The sequence below is a fragment of the Notamacropus eugenii genome, chromosome 2 (assembly GCF_028372415.1).
Source record: "Notamacropus eugenii isolate mMacEug1 chromosome 2, mMacEug1.pri_v2, whole genome shotgun sequence".
NCBI lineage: Eukaryota > Metazoa > Chordata > Mammalia > Diprotodontia > Macropodidae > Notamacropus > Notamacropus eugenii.
In genome coordinates, this window is record NC_092873.1 from 520,487,988 (window position 1) to 520,504,356 (window position 16,369).

The window sequence follows — 16,369 nt, forward strand, 5'->3', positions numbered from 1 at the left end:
TATTTTATTCCACTGGTTCATTCTTTTAATAGCAATCAAACCAATAGTATCAATATGCTTTACAATTTGTCAGATACTTTCCCTGTAATACTATGAGTCAGGTAATGTCAATTCTATTGTACCCATTTTTAAAATGAAGATACTGAGACTTAGAGAAATGGTTTGTTCCTAGGTAAACTTGGATTATGAATTCAGAATCTGGAATTCAAACAGAGGTCCAGTATTCTTGAACTATACAGGACATAATAAAAAAAATCTTGAAGTTTGAAAGGAACTTCAATGGTGTCAAACTCAAATAGAAATGGGTTCTCTAAACCATACAGAAAAAAGCCTGGGGCTATATATTCATTTACATTATTTTTGTTCTAATAATTTTTATTTATTTTGTCAAATATTTCTAAATTATACACACACACACATTTGATACTACTAGGAGTGACAAGGGCAACAGTGCTGCCCACATATTTAACAGTTGTGCAAATTTCCAAAGGTGGTTATATTATTAGTAAAAGATTGGTAATTTAATTTATTTTCATAGTGTTTTATGCTTACAAAGAATATACTCACCTAATTCTTGATAGATTAGGAGGTACATAGGTGATACAAGTCAAGTACAGAGAGATGAATTCATAGGGATGAAATATTAGTGCCAAGACAATTCCAATCAGAGTAGGTTCTAATGAAAAAGATACTATGCTTGGAGACAAAAAGATATGGATTTACATCCAGCCTCAGATTCCTAATAGCTTTGTGGTTGGAACAAGTCAATTAACCTCTCTATGCTACAGTTGCCCTTTCATAAAATCAGGGGATTAAACTCAATGAGCCCTCTGCTCCTTTCCAATTCTAAATCAAAATTGTGGGTTCTCTACTAGCAAGCTCAATTATTTATACTCTTTACCTCCCCGTGTGGTCATTGAGGGAAGATATTTACATTATGAGAGAGATGTAAAATTTGTAACACACTTATCCCCCCAGTTCTATATTTTATTTTTTTGGTTTTAAACACACAATACCCACTTTCTGTGTTGTTTTCATTACCTTGGACAGCTCTTTCAAGTAAGCATCAATGAAGTCCCGGGTCTCCTCTGGGTTCAGGTCTTCCTTATGTTGTTTGATCACATCTTCTACAAAAGACTCAAGCTTCTTCCATTCTCTAAAGAGTTTCTGGTGAGATCCTGGCAGGAATTTCATTATCCGAGGAAACACATTGAAAAGCTAAATAACATAAAAGGGGGCAGAGTGGGGAGATATGAGGGTCATTTCCACTTAATCTGTCTTATCTTTTCATCTTCCTTCACTCTAAGTCAAGTAAGCTTCTTGACCTTATTTTGTGTTGTGGAATTTACATTAATTCTGTGTCTTAATGATTTAATGACTTCTGAAGACCACTCCCCATGTATCCACTGTCTATCCTCTCACACTTTTGCTCTCCTAACACCTTACCTGACATTCAACCATCTCTTGTCTCATACATCAGCACTTTATCCATACCCTGATGCACCTAAATAGTTCTTTCAAGATGTCACCATTCTAGGCAGCATCATAACCTTCAAAGAAGGCAGGGGAGAGATACTTTCTAAGGAAATTGATAGCATTTGGACTCATATTTCCTTATTAGCCCCACAGTATTCCCTTCTGAATTTCTATTTTTTCCTCTTAGTAAAATGAGACCTAATGCTATTCCCCTTTTCCACAATTTTATTCCATAGCCAGATTCCTGAGGTGTTAAGTGAAATTGTGATCAGTGACTCTTTGGCTGAGGCTTACTCTAACCCTAACCTACTAGGAAAAAGAGTAGGTGATGTCTGAGGAGGAAGGTCTGAATTATAACTCTGCCTCAGACTTTTATTAGTTGTGAGGCAAGTCATTAACCTCTCCCAGCATTAGGTTCCTAATCCACAAAATGACTCAAAGGGTCATTGTGAGGGATGTAAAGAAATCAGTCAATTCACAAGCATGCATTAAATATTATATACCAGGAACTGTGCTAAGTGATGGTCATACAAAGGAAGGTCATACAAAGTCCATGTTCTCAAGTAGTTAAAATTGTAATAAGAGGGATACAATGGAAATAATCACGCATATGTAAGATATATACAGAGTGGCTGAAAGATAATCTCAGAGAGGAAGTCACTGGCAGTGGAAGGGACTATGAAAAATATCTTGCAGTAGAAGGTGAAATTTGAGCTGATTCTTGAAGCTAAGAAGGGAAATTGAGGAGGGAGAACATTTCAGGCATGAGGGACAACCAGTGCAAAGGCACTTAGGTGGGGGATAATGCATATAAAACTGTTTACAAAGCATAAATAAAGGCATTTAAATTATCTGTGTCTATCTGATTGTGTCTCTCCTCTACATCTGTCTCTTTCATTCTGTTTCTCTAGTTGTCTATGCCTCTTTTCTCTTTCTCTAAACTTTCCTCTCTCTCCTTTCTACCTTCAATGCCTCTTCCACATCTCTCTCTCTCTCTCGCTCTCTCTGTCTCTCTGTCTCTGTCTCTCTCTTTCTGCCCCCTCTCCCATCCCCTCAAACTCTGCACATCATACAGCTTTTCCATGAAGGTTTTCTTGGTTTCAAATGTTAACCCAACCCATTTTCCCCAATGGATTTATTAATTTACCTATACACTTATTTGAGAGCATGTTGTCTCCTCCCACAGAATATAAACCACCCAAGATCAGGGACTGTCTCATTTTTGTCATTGTATCCATATCTCCTAGCCCAGTAGCAATGGACACCCAATAGGTGCTTAATAAATGTTTGTAAATTAATAATCTTGGTAAAGATCTTTAAAAAATTAAAACTATGGAAATGTGTTTCTTATTATTTGGAAATAAGAGTGATCTGGAAAAGCACTGAGTCCTCCAAACATATTCTTTCATGTCACTATTTAGAAAAATCTTAGCTCTTTCCTCTTCCCTTTTCACTCTCTTTTACACAAGCTGACTCAGCTCCTATCAACCTCTCACAGTAATGCTTATTTCCTTTCCCATGGAGGAAGTATGTGGTCATATTGAGATTCTGTCAGCTATGCTCAAGAGGGGATGGTCTATTACCTGACACTCCCACTTGTTTGTGAGGATCATGGCATTATCCAAACTCTTCAGCAGATCCCGGAACTGAGAATCATGATACTCAAAGCGATGTCCAAAAGTTATGGAGCAGATGATATTGGAAACTGCATTGTTGATCTGAAATTGGGGATCAAAGGGCTGTCCTGTGGGGTGGAAGATAAAGGGGATATGATACTCATCATTTCACCTATATTCTTTAAAGGAAACCAATAGAACTTTCTACCTTTTTTTAAAATTAGTTTTATTTATTTTCAGTGTTCTACAATAACTATCATATAACTTAGATTGTTATTTTCCCCTACCTCTCCCCTCTCTCTCTGAGATGGCCCACAATTTTGTATATATTCTATACATACATTCCCATTAAATACATTTTCACTATAATCATACTGTGTTGAAGAATTAAAATGAGTGGGAGACATCATCTAACAAACCAAAACGCAACACATAGACACACACACAGACAGACACACACACATACACACACATAAAAATGATCTGCTACATTCTACAATTGAATTCCACAGTCCTTTCTCTGGATGTGGAAGGCATTTTGCCTTAGAAGACCATCGGGAATTTTTTTTAAGTCCTTGCATTGCAATGAAGTTTCAAGTCTACCAGAAAAAAACCTCTCGTACATTGTGGTTGTTACTGTGCACAAAGTTCTCCTGGTTCTGCCCCTTTCACTCAGCATCAAATCATGTAAGTCTTGCAAGACCTTTCTGAAGTCTTCCTGTTCATCATTTCTTATAACACAATAGTATTCCATTATATTCATATGCCCTAATTTATTCAGTCATTCTCCAATTGATGGGCATCCCCTTGATTTCCAGTTTTGGGCCACTACAAAGAGTGCTGCTATAAATATTTTGTACATGTAGGACCCTTTCCCATTTTTATGATCTCTTGGGGATACAGTCCTAGAAGCACTATTGCTAGGTCAAAGGGTATGCACATTTTTGTCACCCTTTGGGCATAGTTCAAAATTGCTCTCCAGAATGGCTGGATCTGCTCACAGCTCCACCAATTTGTGTGTTAGTGTTCCAACTCTCCCACATCCTTGCCAACATTTATTGTCTTCCTGTTTTATCATGTTTGCTAATCTGATAGGTGTGATGTGGTACCTCAGAGTTGTTTTAATTTGCATCTCTCTAATCAAAAGTGATTTAGAGCATTTTTTATATGACTATAGATAGTTTTAATTTCTTCCTCTGAAAATTACCTGTTCATATCCTTTGATCATTTGTCAATTGGGGAATGAATTGTATTTTCGTACATTTGACTCAGTTCTCTATATATTCTAGAAATAAGACTTTTATCACCTATATTAGCTGTAAAATTTTCTTTCCCCAATTTTCCACATCCCTCTGAATTTTGATTGCTTTGGGTTTGGTTGTGCAAAACATTTTCAGTTTAATGCAATCAAAATTATCCATCTTGCACTTCATAATGTTTTCTATTTCTTGTTTATTCAAAAATTATTCTTTTCTCCATAAATCTGATAAATACACTATTCCTTGCTCGACCAATTTGTCCATAGTATCAATCTTTATACGGAGATGGTGTACCCATTTGGATTTTATTCTTGTATATAGTGTCAGTCATTGGTCTATGTCTAGTTTCTGTCACACTTTTATCTAGTTTTCCCAGCAATTTTTGTCGAACAGTTAGTTCTTATCCCAGAAACCAGGGTCCTTGGGTTGATCAAACAGTAGATTGCTATATTCATTGTTTACTGTGTCTTGAGTACCTAGCATATTCCATTTATCTTCCTTTCTGTTTCTTAGCCAGTACCAAGTGGCTTTGATAATTGCTGCTTTAGAAAACAATTTGAAATCTGGTAGAATTAGGTCACCTTCCCTAGCATTTCTTTCAATTAGTCCCCTTGATGTTCTGGATCTTTTGTTCTTCCAGATGAATTTTGATACTATTTTGTCCAGCTCTAGATAATAATTATCTGATAGTTTAATTGATATGGCACTAAATAAGTAAATTAATTTAGGCAGAACTGTCATTTTTATTATATTGGCTCAGCCTACCCATCAGCAACTGATGTTTTTCCATTTACTCATATCTGACTTTATTTGTGTGAAAAGTGTCTTGTAGTTGCGTTCATACAGTCCCTGGATTTGTTTTGGCAGGTAAACTCCCAAATATTTTATATTGTCTACCCTAGCTTTAAATGGGATTTCTCTTTCTCTCTCTTGCTGCTGGGTTTTGCTATTAATATATAGAAATGCAGAAGATTTGTGTGGTACCTTTTTCTCTTAAATGTTTTTCCTCACCCTTGTCATACTCAACAGCACATATCTGCTTTATTATTATTGACCATAATCAGCTTCTTCTTAATGAGATGTGAAAAAAGAAAAGAACATGCCCACTTTTTAATGTTTCAGTCAAAACTGGTGATTTAACTGGCAAATTTTGTTTCAGGGTAGCTTACCTGTTTGTCTTTGGGCAAGTTACTTCAGCTGTTTTAGCCCCCATTTATTCTTGAATAAAATGAGAGGGTTGGACAAGATGACCTTTGAGGGCCCTTCTGGTCTCTCTCTATGGTTTTATATAGGATTAATCACTTGCAAAGGTGTTCCCATCTATGTGGAAATGAGCATGTGCACACATATGCATGTATGTCCACATAGATAAGTGTATATATACCAATACCTATGATCATATACACCTGTAGGCTACTTGTATGAATGTGAGTAGTAGAGGTGATATTACAGTTGAAGATACTGAAATGAAAAAAAAAAAAGATATGAGAAGGTGAATAAGGAAGGAAGGCAGTAGAACATAGTGCATAAGGTACTAGACCTGGGGCCAGGAAGACCCAGACTAACTCAAGACATTGACTGTAATCCTATCTCAGACCTTTACTAGCTGGTAGAACTTAGTTCTAGTGCCTTCCCACTGTGGATTATTTCCAGTTTCTCATGGTTACATCACATTTTCACACAGTTGTTTGTATTTTGTTTCCTGCCTTACATTAGGAACCCCTTGAGAACTGGAACTCTCTTTTTATATATTCCCATGATTTAGCACAGTGACTGAAATGGAGTAAGACTTGATAAATATTTGACAGATGGACCTTGGGCAAGTCACTCAACTGCTCCACTCCTTAGTTTTCTCATCTGCAGAATGAAAGGAAAGATTGGATTGATGGGCTCCAAAGTTCATTCTTAGTCTAAACCTATGGTAATAAGAAGAAACAGCAGAAGAGGAGGAGAAGGGGAAGTGGAGGATGGGAGGAGAAAGTGAAGGAAAAACAGAATCATAGAAAGAGGAGGAAAAGCAGAAGAATGAATGTCTACAATAACAAAACTGTGAAAAGTAAGGTAACTTGGATAAACTTAAAAACTTGGATCAATGCAATACCAACCAGAATTCCAGAGGACCAATAATGACAGCTGCTACTCGTCTGCTGACAGAGATGTGATGGACTTGGGTTACACAATGAGATGTATGTTTCTGGGCATGGCCAATGTGAGAACTTATTTTGCTTGACTATGTATATTTCTTACTTGGGTTTTGTTTTAACAAGTTGGAGGAGGAAGAAGGATAAAAATAATTAATTAAAGAAATAATCAAACTTAAAAATTGAAGACAGTATACATATATGTACATATACATGCATACACATGTATATATATATACACATATACACATACACATATGCATATACTTGTGTGTGTGTTTTGTTTCACCAAGGAGTAGAAAGAGGAGAGCAAGGCAGAAAAGAAAGAAGAAAAAGAGGAATAAGAACAAAAATACCAAGAAAAGGAAATAGATGATTTAGTAAGTAGAAAAGAAGGATGGTTATGAAGAAAATAAAGTGTTAGAAAAGGGCAGCAGGAGAAAATAGAGGCAGGATTTGTATACATGCATATGTGCAAGGAGTTCCTAGATTGGCCTGGGATAGGCAGGACTCCAGGTGTGACATTTGAATAGTTGAGGCTTTGGGGGTCTGTGTAGTGATGGAAGAAAATGGTTATTATGGCATTCAAGAGAATGAACCATCAAGGGCTCGTTTCTTTGCTTATTGTCTCTTCCTGGAGAACAATATTGGGTCTTTGAAAACCTTCCCTGCAGGGGATTCATGAAAGATGGCAGGGTAACTCAGAAAACTTTAGACTTTCTAAGTTTCATCCACAAAAAATGACAGAACTTTCCCTAAGAGCAGCAGAAATTAACACAGGGTAAACAAATTGTTCTCCTAAAACAATTTGAAAAGACTCAACCTCCAGGAGCAGAGATTGGGCTTGAGTGAAGTGCAAACACCTCAAATATGACTCTGCAGAATCAACAAAGGATGAAGCCCTAGGGGAAGTTGGGTTGAGGAGCAGCATCAGCCTCAGAAACTTTCACTTTGCCCAGAGTTGTGTGTGTTTGTGGGATTGGGGGTGGTGTGGTATGATGACTGAGTAGACATAAAGCAGAAGAGTGAGGAGAGATCAGGGAAATAGGGTGAGACGGATAATGAGGGAAAAATAGGAAGAAAAATACACAAGTGCTGGGGATGGAAGCTCAATTCCAGGTGGACAGTCTCGGGCGGGTAAAGGTGGGAACTTCTAAATCTTAGAGTTCTCACGAGGCCCCCCCAGGAAACAACTGGGAATCGAGGTGAACCGAGCTATCTCATGTATTTCCACCTCTTCCCGTGAGAAACGTGATGGGAGAGAGCTCTCCCCGCCCTCGAGATTGTCCCGGATCTGGGCACACTATTGTTATCTAACAGCACGGTATTCAGATGCAAACTATGCTGCTGGAGAGTTTAAGTAGGATCAGGAAAGCCTGAAAGCTCTCTTGGGCGGAGGGGCGCGGAGCGGACAGGACAGAAGGCTCCACTTTTCCTCTCTCTTCTCTCCCCTCCCCCTCTCTCCCCACTTGTACTTCTACTTCCAATCTCTTATTGTAAGATCTTTGCCTCCTTGGGAGATTCTTTGCTCCCTCCTAAGGAAGAATTCCCCTGCACTTGTAACTAGACCCTGAAATAAAGCTCAACCCTTGTTCGACTCTGGAACGTCCTTTCTCTCATACGAGCATCTGGTTTGGCCAACTGAAGACCTCCGATAGAGGTAAGGGAAGACTCAGGTAGCCCTCAGGCCTCTAGGCCTGGCACACAAGTAATGGTGGCTTAGAATGGTAATGGAATGCATTTAACTATAAAATAGAAATAGATAGCAGGTTAAAATTTTGATTTCAACAATATGTTGCTTTTAGGAACATTGTAAAAATGAGAAAAACACACAGTGATAAGATAAAGGGCAGGAGTAAATTGAATTATTTTTAAAAAGCAGGGATGGCAATCATGGTCTTAGATAAAGTTAAAATATACTTAAGAGTGAAAAACAGAGAAATCACACTATTTTTCAGCAATATTATTCAGTATAGTTTTAGACCATTTAAAATTCCTAGACAGTATAAAATATTGAGCTTATTTCTGCCAAAACAGACAAGAGAATGATATGAACATAAATATAAAACACTTTTTATACAAATAAATTCAAATTTAAATAATCGAATTAATATTTATTGTTCATGGGTAGTTACAGGCAACATAATTTCAAAAATGACAGTTTTTAAAAATCTATTTATTCAATGCCATTTCAATTATATTACTAAATTTTATTTTAGTATTTGGAAAAAAATAAAGTTCATTTGGAAGAGCAAAATGTCAGGAACTTTAAAGAAACCAAGAAAAAAAGATGTAAAGAAAATAGATTCAGAAATATCAGACACTAAACTATATTATAAGGGAGATCATTGTTGATGTGCAAAAGGAAATTTTGATTATTTTAAATTAAAATTTTCATGTATAAATAAAATACATGTAGTCAAGAATAGAAGGAATGCAGAAACTGGGGGGAGGGGATTTCATAGAAAAGCTCTCAGATAAGATAAGATGTGATTGGTTTGGAATACTACTGTGGTGTAGGAACTGATGAGCTGGGTGATTTAGGAAAAAAACAAGGAATAACTTGGAACTATGAAGTAAGATGTTAGATGAGAGAAATAGATGATGAGTGGAAATAAGATTAGTATGGTCTTACATATATATGTATAAGTATATATGTGTGTGTGGGTATGTTTATCACTGTGTATATGTGTATATGTATATACATACATATATATTTGTGTGTATGTTTCTATGTGTATATATATATATATGTATGTGGACATACATATATCTGTGTATATAATTGCAGCTGTCTTTAGGATGTGTGGAAGGGAGGGGGTAAATAAAGCAAAAAGTCCACAGCATAGAATAAAAGAAAACCAATAAGGAAGGAAAGAAAAGCTGCATAGCTTTGAAAACAAGATGTAGAACTAATTATATAGGTTTGCTTGAAGTGGATTTTATTGTTTTATGTTGAATCCTCTTCTATGGTTTTCTTTGTACATGGCAATGTTTTTCTTTTCTTTGCCCATTTTGTATTTAAGTTTAAAATAAATTAGAAATTATACTGAAAATGTTCTGGTGGGGGGGGAGTATGGGGAATATTTTGTCAGTCTCCAGTCGATGGATGACCTCTCTTCCCCTACCCCTCCCACCCATAGTGACAGATTCTCTTTAATGATCATTTGGCCAAAAGGACAATCAGAAGCGATTGCAAATATCCCTGCCTTCCTGGTGCTCACCTTTTTCTTCTTTGATAGCCTCAATGAGATACCTGGCCTCCTCCAGGATCCGGTCCTCCAGGGTCTTCTTTCCCAAACCAAAGTTCCTTAGGGTCATTAAGGCAAATCTTCTTTGTTGTCTCCACTCTTGGCCATTAGACATGATTAAGCCTTAATAATGAAAATAATAATAATAAACAACCTATATCAATATTTCAAAAGATCTGTCATTTTACCAATGTGGTTATTACCTCTACTGACACTGGAATTCAATTGAACAAGCACTTTAAAAAGAAATCAAAATACCTACTATATGCCAAACACTGTACTGGGTATTGTACTGTTAATGTATTTTTGTTTCTTAATGAGAAGATTTTTTCCCATCCATTAATAGGTCCGTGTGACCTACTAGAGTCACATGGAAGCACAAGTCACATGAGTCTTTGGTGGGAGGACCTGGTCGAATCAGTGGAACAGGAGAGGGTGGAGTGGGAAGGGTGGAGCAGAGCTTAGAGGAAATTGGTCACAGCAGGTAGAACTGAGAGAGAGAATGAACAGACAGATAAATATGAGTTTTTGTTTGTGGAAAAGCCCTGACTTGGGGATGGTGTTGCCTGTGCATTGTTATTGTGTATAGATTTGTATATGATGGATTTAGCTTTCTGGTGTTGGGATTCATCTTTACGGCATTTGAATAAATGTTTTGGTTATATATTTCATGTGCAGATTTGGTTGTATTTTGTGATTCAGAATTACACTGGCATAATCATAGCTCCCATAGGCACTGTGAATATTGCTTTGGTGCTACAATAAAGAAATAGAAAGGAACTTACACAGTAATTGGGGAAATAAAACTTAAAGTTTAATTGTAGGGTATATGAAAATACTTGGAAATCTTAAAGGCAAAGCAGAGGGAGATGACAAAGACCAGAGGTCTTCAGGGTTTATACATACATAGTCCATGTGCCTTGGGGTCTGTAAGTATGGGCTTCTGATTTATTCAGAGAAGACTGGCTATTAGACAACCTTCTGCTTTGGAGAGGCCATCTATGGACAGGGGGAGGAGTACAAGTCTTGCTCTGGTTGGCCAGATCCAGTATGAGCAGCCTAAACCATCTCATTTCTCCCTTGCTCACTTTATCAGTGTCATAGAGCAGACAAGAGCAGTGATGTCTTGGCCTATGGGTGTGGAATATGCCATAAACAGGCTAGTTCTCCTCTGTTTGCTCAATGTCTTCTGGCACAGATAAGTCCCTTCAATCTTGCTGACAATACAGTATTAAACAGTCATCCTTATTTATCTCTTCCCAAGAATGGGAGGGGGTGGTAGTAGAAGAAGGACCTTGGAATACTTCTTTCCCAGGAAGTATCTTTGCTATGAAGAACTTAGGGACCAAAGCACAGAATTTTTTGGCAAGTGCTGAAAGATGAAATTGTTTAGACATGGGGAGGGGTAAGACTGGTTCTGTATAATTACCTAAACCCACAGGAAAAAAAAGAGAGGGTGATCCTTCCACAGTGGAGTCTAACTAGGTAAAGAAAAGGGGAGAGGAGAGAATAAACATTTATTTAGCACCAAATATGTGCTAGGCACTATGCTAAGCATTTAAAAAATATTATCTCATTTGATGTTCATGACTACCTGGGAGGTAAATTCGGTTATTTTCTCCACCTTACAGTTGAGGAAATAAGTTCAGTGCCATGCCCTGGATCACACAGATAGTAAATGTCTAGACTAGAGAGACTAGATTTGAACTAAGGTCTTCCTATCCCAGTTCTCTCTCCTCTGTATCAACTGAGTGCCTCCTTCCACCTGATGGGGCTTCTAGGCAGCAGGAGGTCTTACCTGGTGGGTCAATTAACACTGAATAGATAGTGGCTTAGTGAAACTACCATTATAATTACAGGCCCTGGGACAGGTTGAATGCAAGGGGTCAATAACCCCTTAACCAACTTACTGAAGAGATTCATGACCTACAATTTAGTTTAGGTATTGGACTTCAAGTGTGACCATTTATACCACATTTCTAATCTTTATGGCACCACTTTTGTTTATCGTTAACACTTTCCATCAGAAACTTCATAGTGAATGATAACATTGCTACTACCCATGGACTTCACATGCTCAGGGGACTGGGACGTTGCCTGCTATCTGTGTGTGTGTGTGTGTGTGTGTGTGTGTTTGTGTTTATCTATGAGAGAGAGACAGAGAGAGAGAGAGACAGAGAGAGAGAGAGATTTTCTTCGCCCCTAGTTGAACCTGTTCAAGGCTTCTCACATTCTTATGGTCATTGTTGTCCTGCATGTGCCCTAAGGCCACTTAAGTGTTGGGGAGTCTATTAAAAAGGTTTAGGATTTTGCAATCAAGGGGTGAGATGTGATAGGAGCAACATCTATTCAATTGGAAAGTCCCTTCCTTGTAGCTGAGGTCAATTTTCCCCTAAAAAGACAATGATCTTCTCTATATATCTGCCTGTTCTAAGAGAATAAGGCTCAAACCTTTGATGTAACTTTGAGTTTTCCTGATGGTATTCATACATGCTGTATGAATCAGAAGCCTCTACTAACTGGATGTCCTCTATATTGAGAGGAAATAAACTCCATCTAATAAGATCAATGCTTTATATTTGCTGAATATTCATCCTTTTGTAAAAGGTTGTATCTTCTATGAATGAATATCTCATTTTGCTTTAATTCTAGGCCTCAACTTCTAGACTCTTCTGACTATTGAAAATTACTAGGGTACTAATTACTAAGATCCAAACACACACTCAAAAGAAGACAAAAAAGTCAAAGCTCTTACATTCATAGTCTCATTGAAAAATATAAATTGGTATCAGGACATGGAAGGTCTTATAAAGATTTTTGAAGATTAGGTAATTGAAATAGAGGAAAAATTGGGAAGAGAAATGAGAGTGAGGCAAGAAAATAATGAAAAATGAGTCAACAGCTAGGTAAAGGAAACATGAAAAATATAGAAGAAAACAGCATCTTAAAAAAACAGACTGTGTGTGTGGGGTGGAACCAAAATGTCTGAGTAAAAGCAGGGACTTGTTTCAGTTTTACACCCAGCGCCCTCCAAATACCTGTAAAAATGACTCTAAAACTGTTCTAGAGCTACAGAACCCACAAAATAACAAAATGAAAAAATCTCCAGCCCCAAAAAACCTGGAATATCAACAGGAAAGGTGTATCACACCAGAAAGGGAAGAGAGTTCAGTCTGGCATGGGCCAAGCTGGCACAGACTAGCCAGAGCAAGCCTCAGGGGACTGAATCCCTGCTATCTGTGGCAGTTTTCAGACTTCTCAACCCACAAATGCCAAAGACAGCATAGAAAATCAGTGGGAAAGGTGAAAGAGGTGTAGGTGAAAGAGGAGAGTGTGGTCTGACTGGGGTTCACCTCAGTGCTGGAATGGTGGTGGTGGTGGGATCATTGGTAGTGGCAGTGGTGGTAGCAGTGGTGGCAACAGCAGCAACACTGGCTGTTTCTAGGGTTCTAGGCACATAGAGTATGAGGGATCAAGCAGTTGATACAAAAGCAATGAAGTCTTGGACAGTACACCCACCCACACCAACACCCCTACTAGAAACAGAGTCTTATGTTGAAAAAGCATTAGGAAGCCAATTATTTGGCAAAAAGATGAGTAAATCGCATAAAAACACAGACTATAGAATTTTACTTTGGTGACAAAGAAGATGAAAACTACAACCAGAAGAAGACAATGAAGTCAAAGTTCCCAGGCCATGGAAGAGCTCAAAAAGTATTTTGAAAATCAAGTAAGAGAAGCAGAAGAAAAATTGGGAAGACAAATCAGAGTCATACAAGAAAAACAAGTCAACAGTTTGCTAAAGTAGACCCCAAAAATACTGAAGGAAATAACACCTTTAAAATAGGCTAACCCAAATGGCAAAATAAGTTAAAAAAAAAAACAATGAGGAAAAGAATGCCTTAAAAAGTAAAATGCTCCAAATGGAAAAGGAGGTCCAAAAGTTAACTGAAAAAAATAATTCCTTAAAAGTTAAAATGGAGCAAATAGAAGGTAATTACTTTATGAGAAATTAAGAAATTATAAAACAGAAACAGTGAAAAAAAAAGAAAATGCTAAATATCTCATTGGAAAAACCACAGATTGGAAAATATATCCAGGACAGATAATTTAAAAATTATTGAACTACCTGAAAGCCATCATCAACAAAAGAGCATAGATATTATCTTTCAAGAAATTATCAAGTAAAACTGCCTTGATATTCTAGATCCACAGAGTAAAATAAAAATTCAAAGACTAAACTGAGCACCTCTGGAAAGAGATCCCAAAAAGAAAAATGCCTAGAAATGTTTCAGTCAAATTACACAATTCCCAGGTCAAGGAGATAACATTATAAACAGCTGGGAAGAAATAATTTGAGTATTATGGAAATATAATCAGGATAACACAAGATATAGCAGCTTCTACATTAAGGGAGTGAAGGGTTTGAACTATGATATTCCTCAGATCAGAGGAGCTAGATTAAAACCAAGAATCACCTCCCCAGAAAATATAAGTATAATCCTTTAGAGGAAAAAATGGATATTAAATGAAGTAAAGGCCTTTCAGGAATTCTTGATGAAAAGACAAGAGGTGAATAGAAAATTTGACTTTAAAATATAAGACATCCAATACAAATACAAGAATCAAGAGAAGCATGAAAAGATAAATAGGAAAGAGAAGTCACAAGAGATTTATTAAAGTTGAACTGTTTATATTCCTACATGAAAGATGATATTTGTAACTCATGAGACCTTCCTCAATGTTAGGTTACTTGGAAGAAATAGTAGATAGATAGATAGATAGATAGATAGATAGATAGATAGATAGATAGATAGATAGATAGATAGATAGATAAATGGCACAGGGTGAGTTAAATACAAAGGGATGATATCTAAAAATAAAATTAATGAGTGAGAGATGAATATATTGGGAGAAGGAGAAAGACAGAATGGAGTAAATTGTCTCATATAAAAGAGGCAGGGTCAAAGGAGAAAATAGAATAAGTGGTGGACTGGATAGGATGGAGGGACATACACTTAGTCTTTCACAACATGACTATTACGGAAGTGTTTTCCATAACTAAACATGTATAACCTATATTGACTTGCTTGCCTCATAATGAGGATGGTTATGGAGGAAAGAAAGGAGAGAATTTGGAACTCAAAATTTTAAAGACAAATGTTAAAATATATTTTTATATGCAACTGTGAAATAAGATATCCAGGCAATGGGGTATAGAAATCTATCTTTTCCATCAAGAAAGTAAAGGGGAAGAGGATAAGAGGGGGGTGATAAAATGGAGGGAAGTCTAGGGGAAAGGATAAGCAGAATATACACCATCTTGGGGTGGGGGAGGGGAGAGATGGGGAGAAAATTTGGAACTCACAATCTTGTGAAAATAAATGCTGAAAACTAAAAATAAATAAATTATTTTAAAAAACAACAACATACTAGGTCAAATGATAAAGGAAACTGAAAAGCTCAATGAGAAGAATTCCAAAAAGCAGAATTAGCCAAATGGAAAAGAAAGTCCAAAAGTTCACTGAAGAAAATCAAAAATTAAAATTGAGCAAATGAGGGGGCAGAGCCAAGATGGTGGAGTGGAAAGACATACATATAGTAGCTCTTCCCACACAGCCCATAAAATACCTGTAAAGAAAGACTCAACAAATTCTGAAGCAGCAGAAGTGGAGAACAACAGAGTGGAGGAGATTTCCAGCCCAGGATGACCTGAAAGGCCCCTGGGAAACGTCTATCGCACCAGACATGGAGTGGAACCCAGACCAGTCTTGGCCGCATGGCACAGCTCTGGGAGGAAGATGCGAGTAGGCCTCAGGGATGGAATCCCCAGTTGTAGTAGCAGCAGTTCACAGATCCCTCAACCCACAGGAGGCAAAGGTCAGTGACAGGGCTTTTTTCAACTGGCCAAGAAGAGAGAAGGGCATTCCCATAACTCCAGCCTCAGGCACATCCACAGAGGCCACATCAGGCAGGCAGCAGCAGTTCCCACAGCAGCCCCTACAGCAGCCTGCATCCATTGTTGGATTGTAAAACCCCTGGGGGCACTGAGCAGCTGATTCTTACCTCAGCCCTCTGTAGAGGCCCTGCAGCAGCTGATCTTTATCTCCCACTCAATGGCAGCCCTGCCCCCGCAGCTTATCTGAATCTCAGCCCCCAGTGCTGGCTTGGCAGAACTGGAGGAGAGGTAGTTGTGAAGAGGAAACTCTACTAAGATTCTGGGCACAGAAATCTCCGGTTGCTCCCAGAAGAGTGTACATGCTTGATTGTGTCAGCTTGGAGGAACTGAGATCTTACAGATCCCCAGAGTATACCCTACTCTTGACAAAGGACCCAAAAGTGAAGTAACGGGTTGGAAAAATGCCCAAAAAGGGGAAAAATATGACTATAGAAGGTTACTTTCTTGGTGAACAGATATCTTCTCCCATCCTTTCAGACGAGGAAGAACAATGCTTACCATCAGGGAAAGACATAAAAGTCAAGGTTTCCGTATCCCAAACATCCAAAATAAATATTCAATGGTTTCAGGCCATGGAAAAGCTCAAAAAGGATTTTGAAAATCAAGTAAGAAAGGTGGAAGAAAAATTGAGAAGAGAAATGAGAGAGATACAAAAAAATCATGATAA

The 16,369-nt window shown here is 37.7% G+C and overlaps 1 protein-coding gene across 3 annotated transcripts in view; it reads right to left on the bottom strand.

Moving 5' to 3' along the window:
- The window catches only part of LOC140530241 (cytochrome P450 2J2-like), a 51,972-nt gene that overhangs the window by 19,983 nt on the left and 15,620 nt on the right, over nt 1-16,369 (bottom strand). For all 3 annotated transcript variants that reach the window (XM_072649675.1, XM_072649674.1, XM_072649676.1), the window contains 3 exons: nt 9,717-9,866; nt 3,060-3,220; nt 1,042-1,218 (listed from right to left, as the gene is read on the bottom strand). In XM_072649675.1, coding sequence (XP_072505776.1) covers nt 1,042-1,218; nt 3,060-3,220; nt 9,717-9,866 — 488 coding nt within the window. The remainder of the gene's footprint in view (nt 1-1,041; nt 1,219-3,059; nt 3,221-9,716; nt 9,867-16,369) is intronic.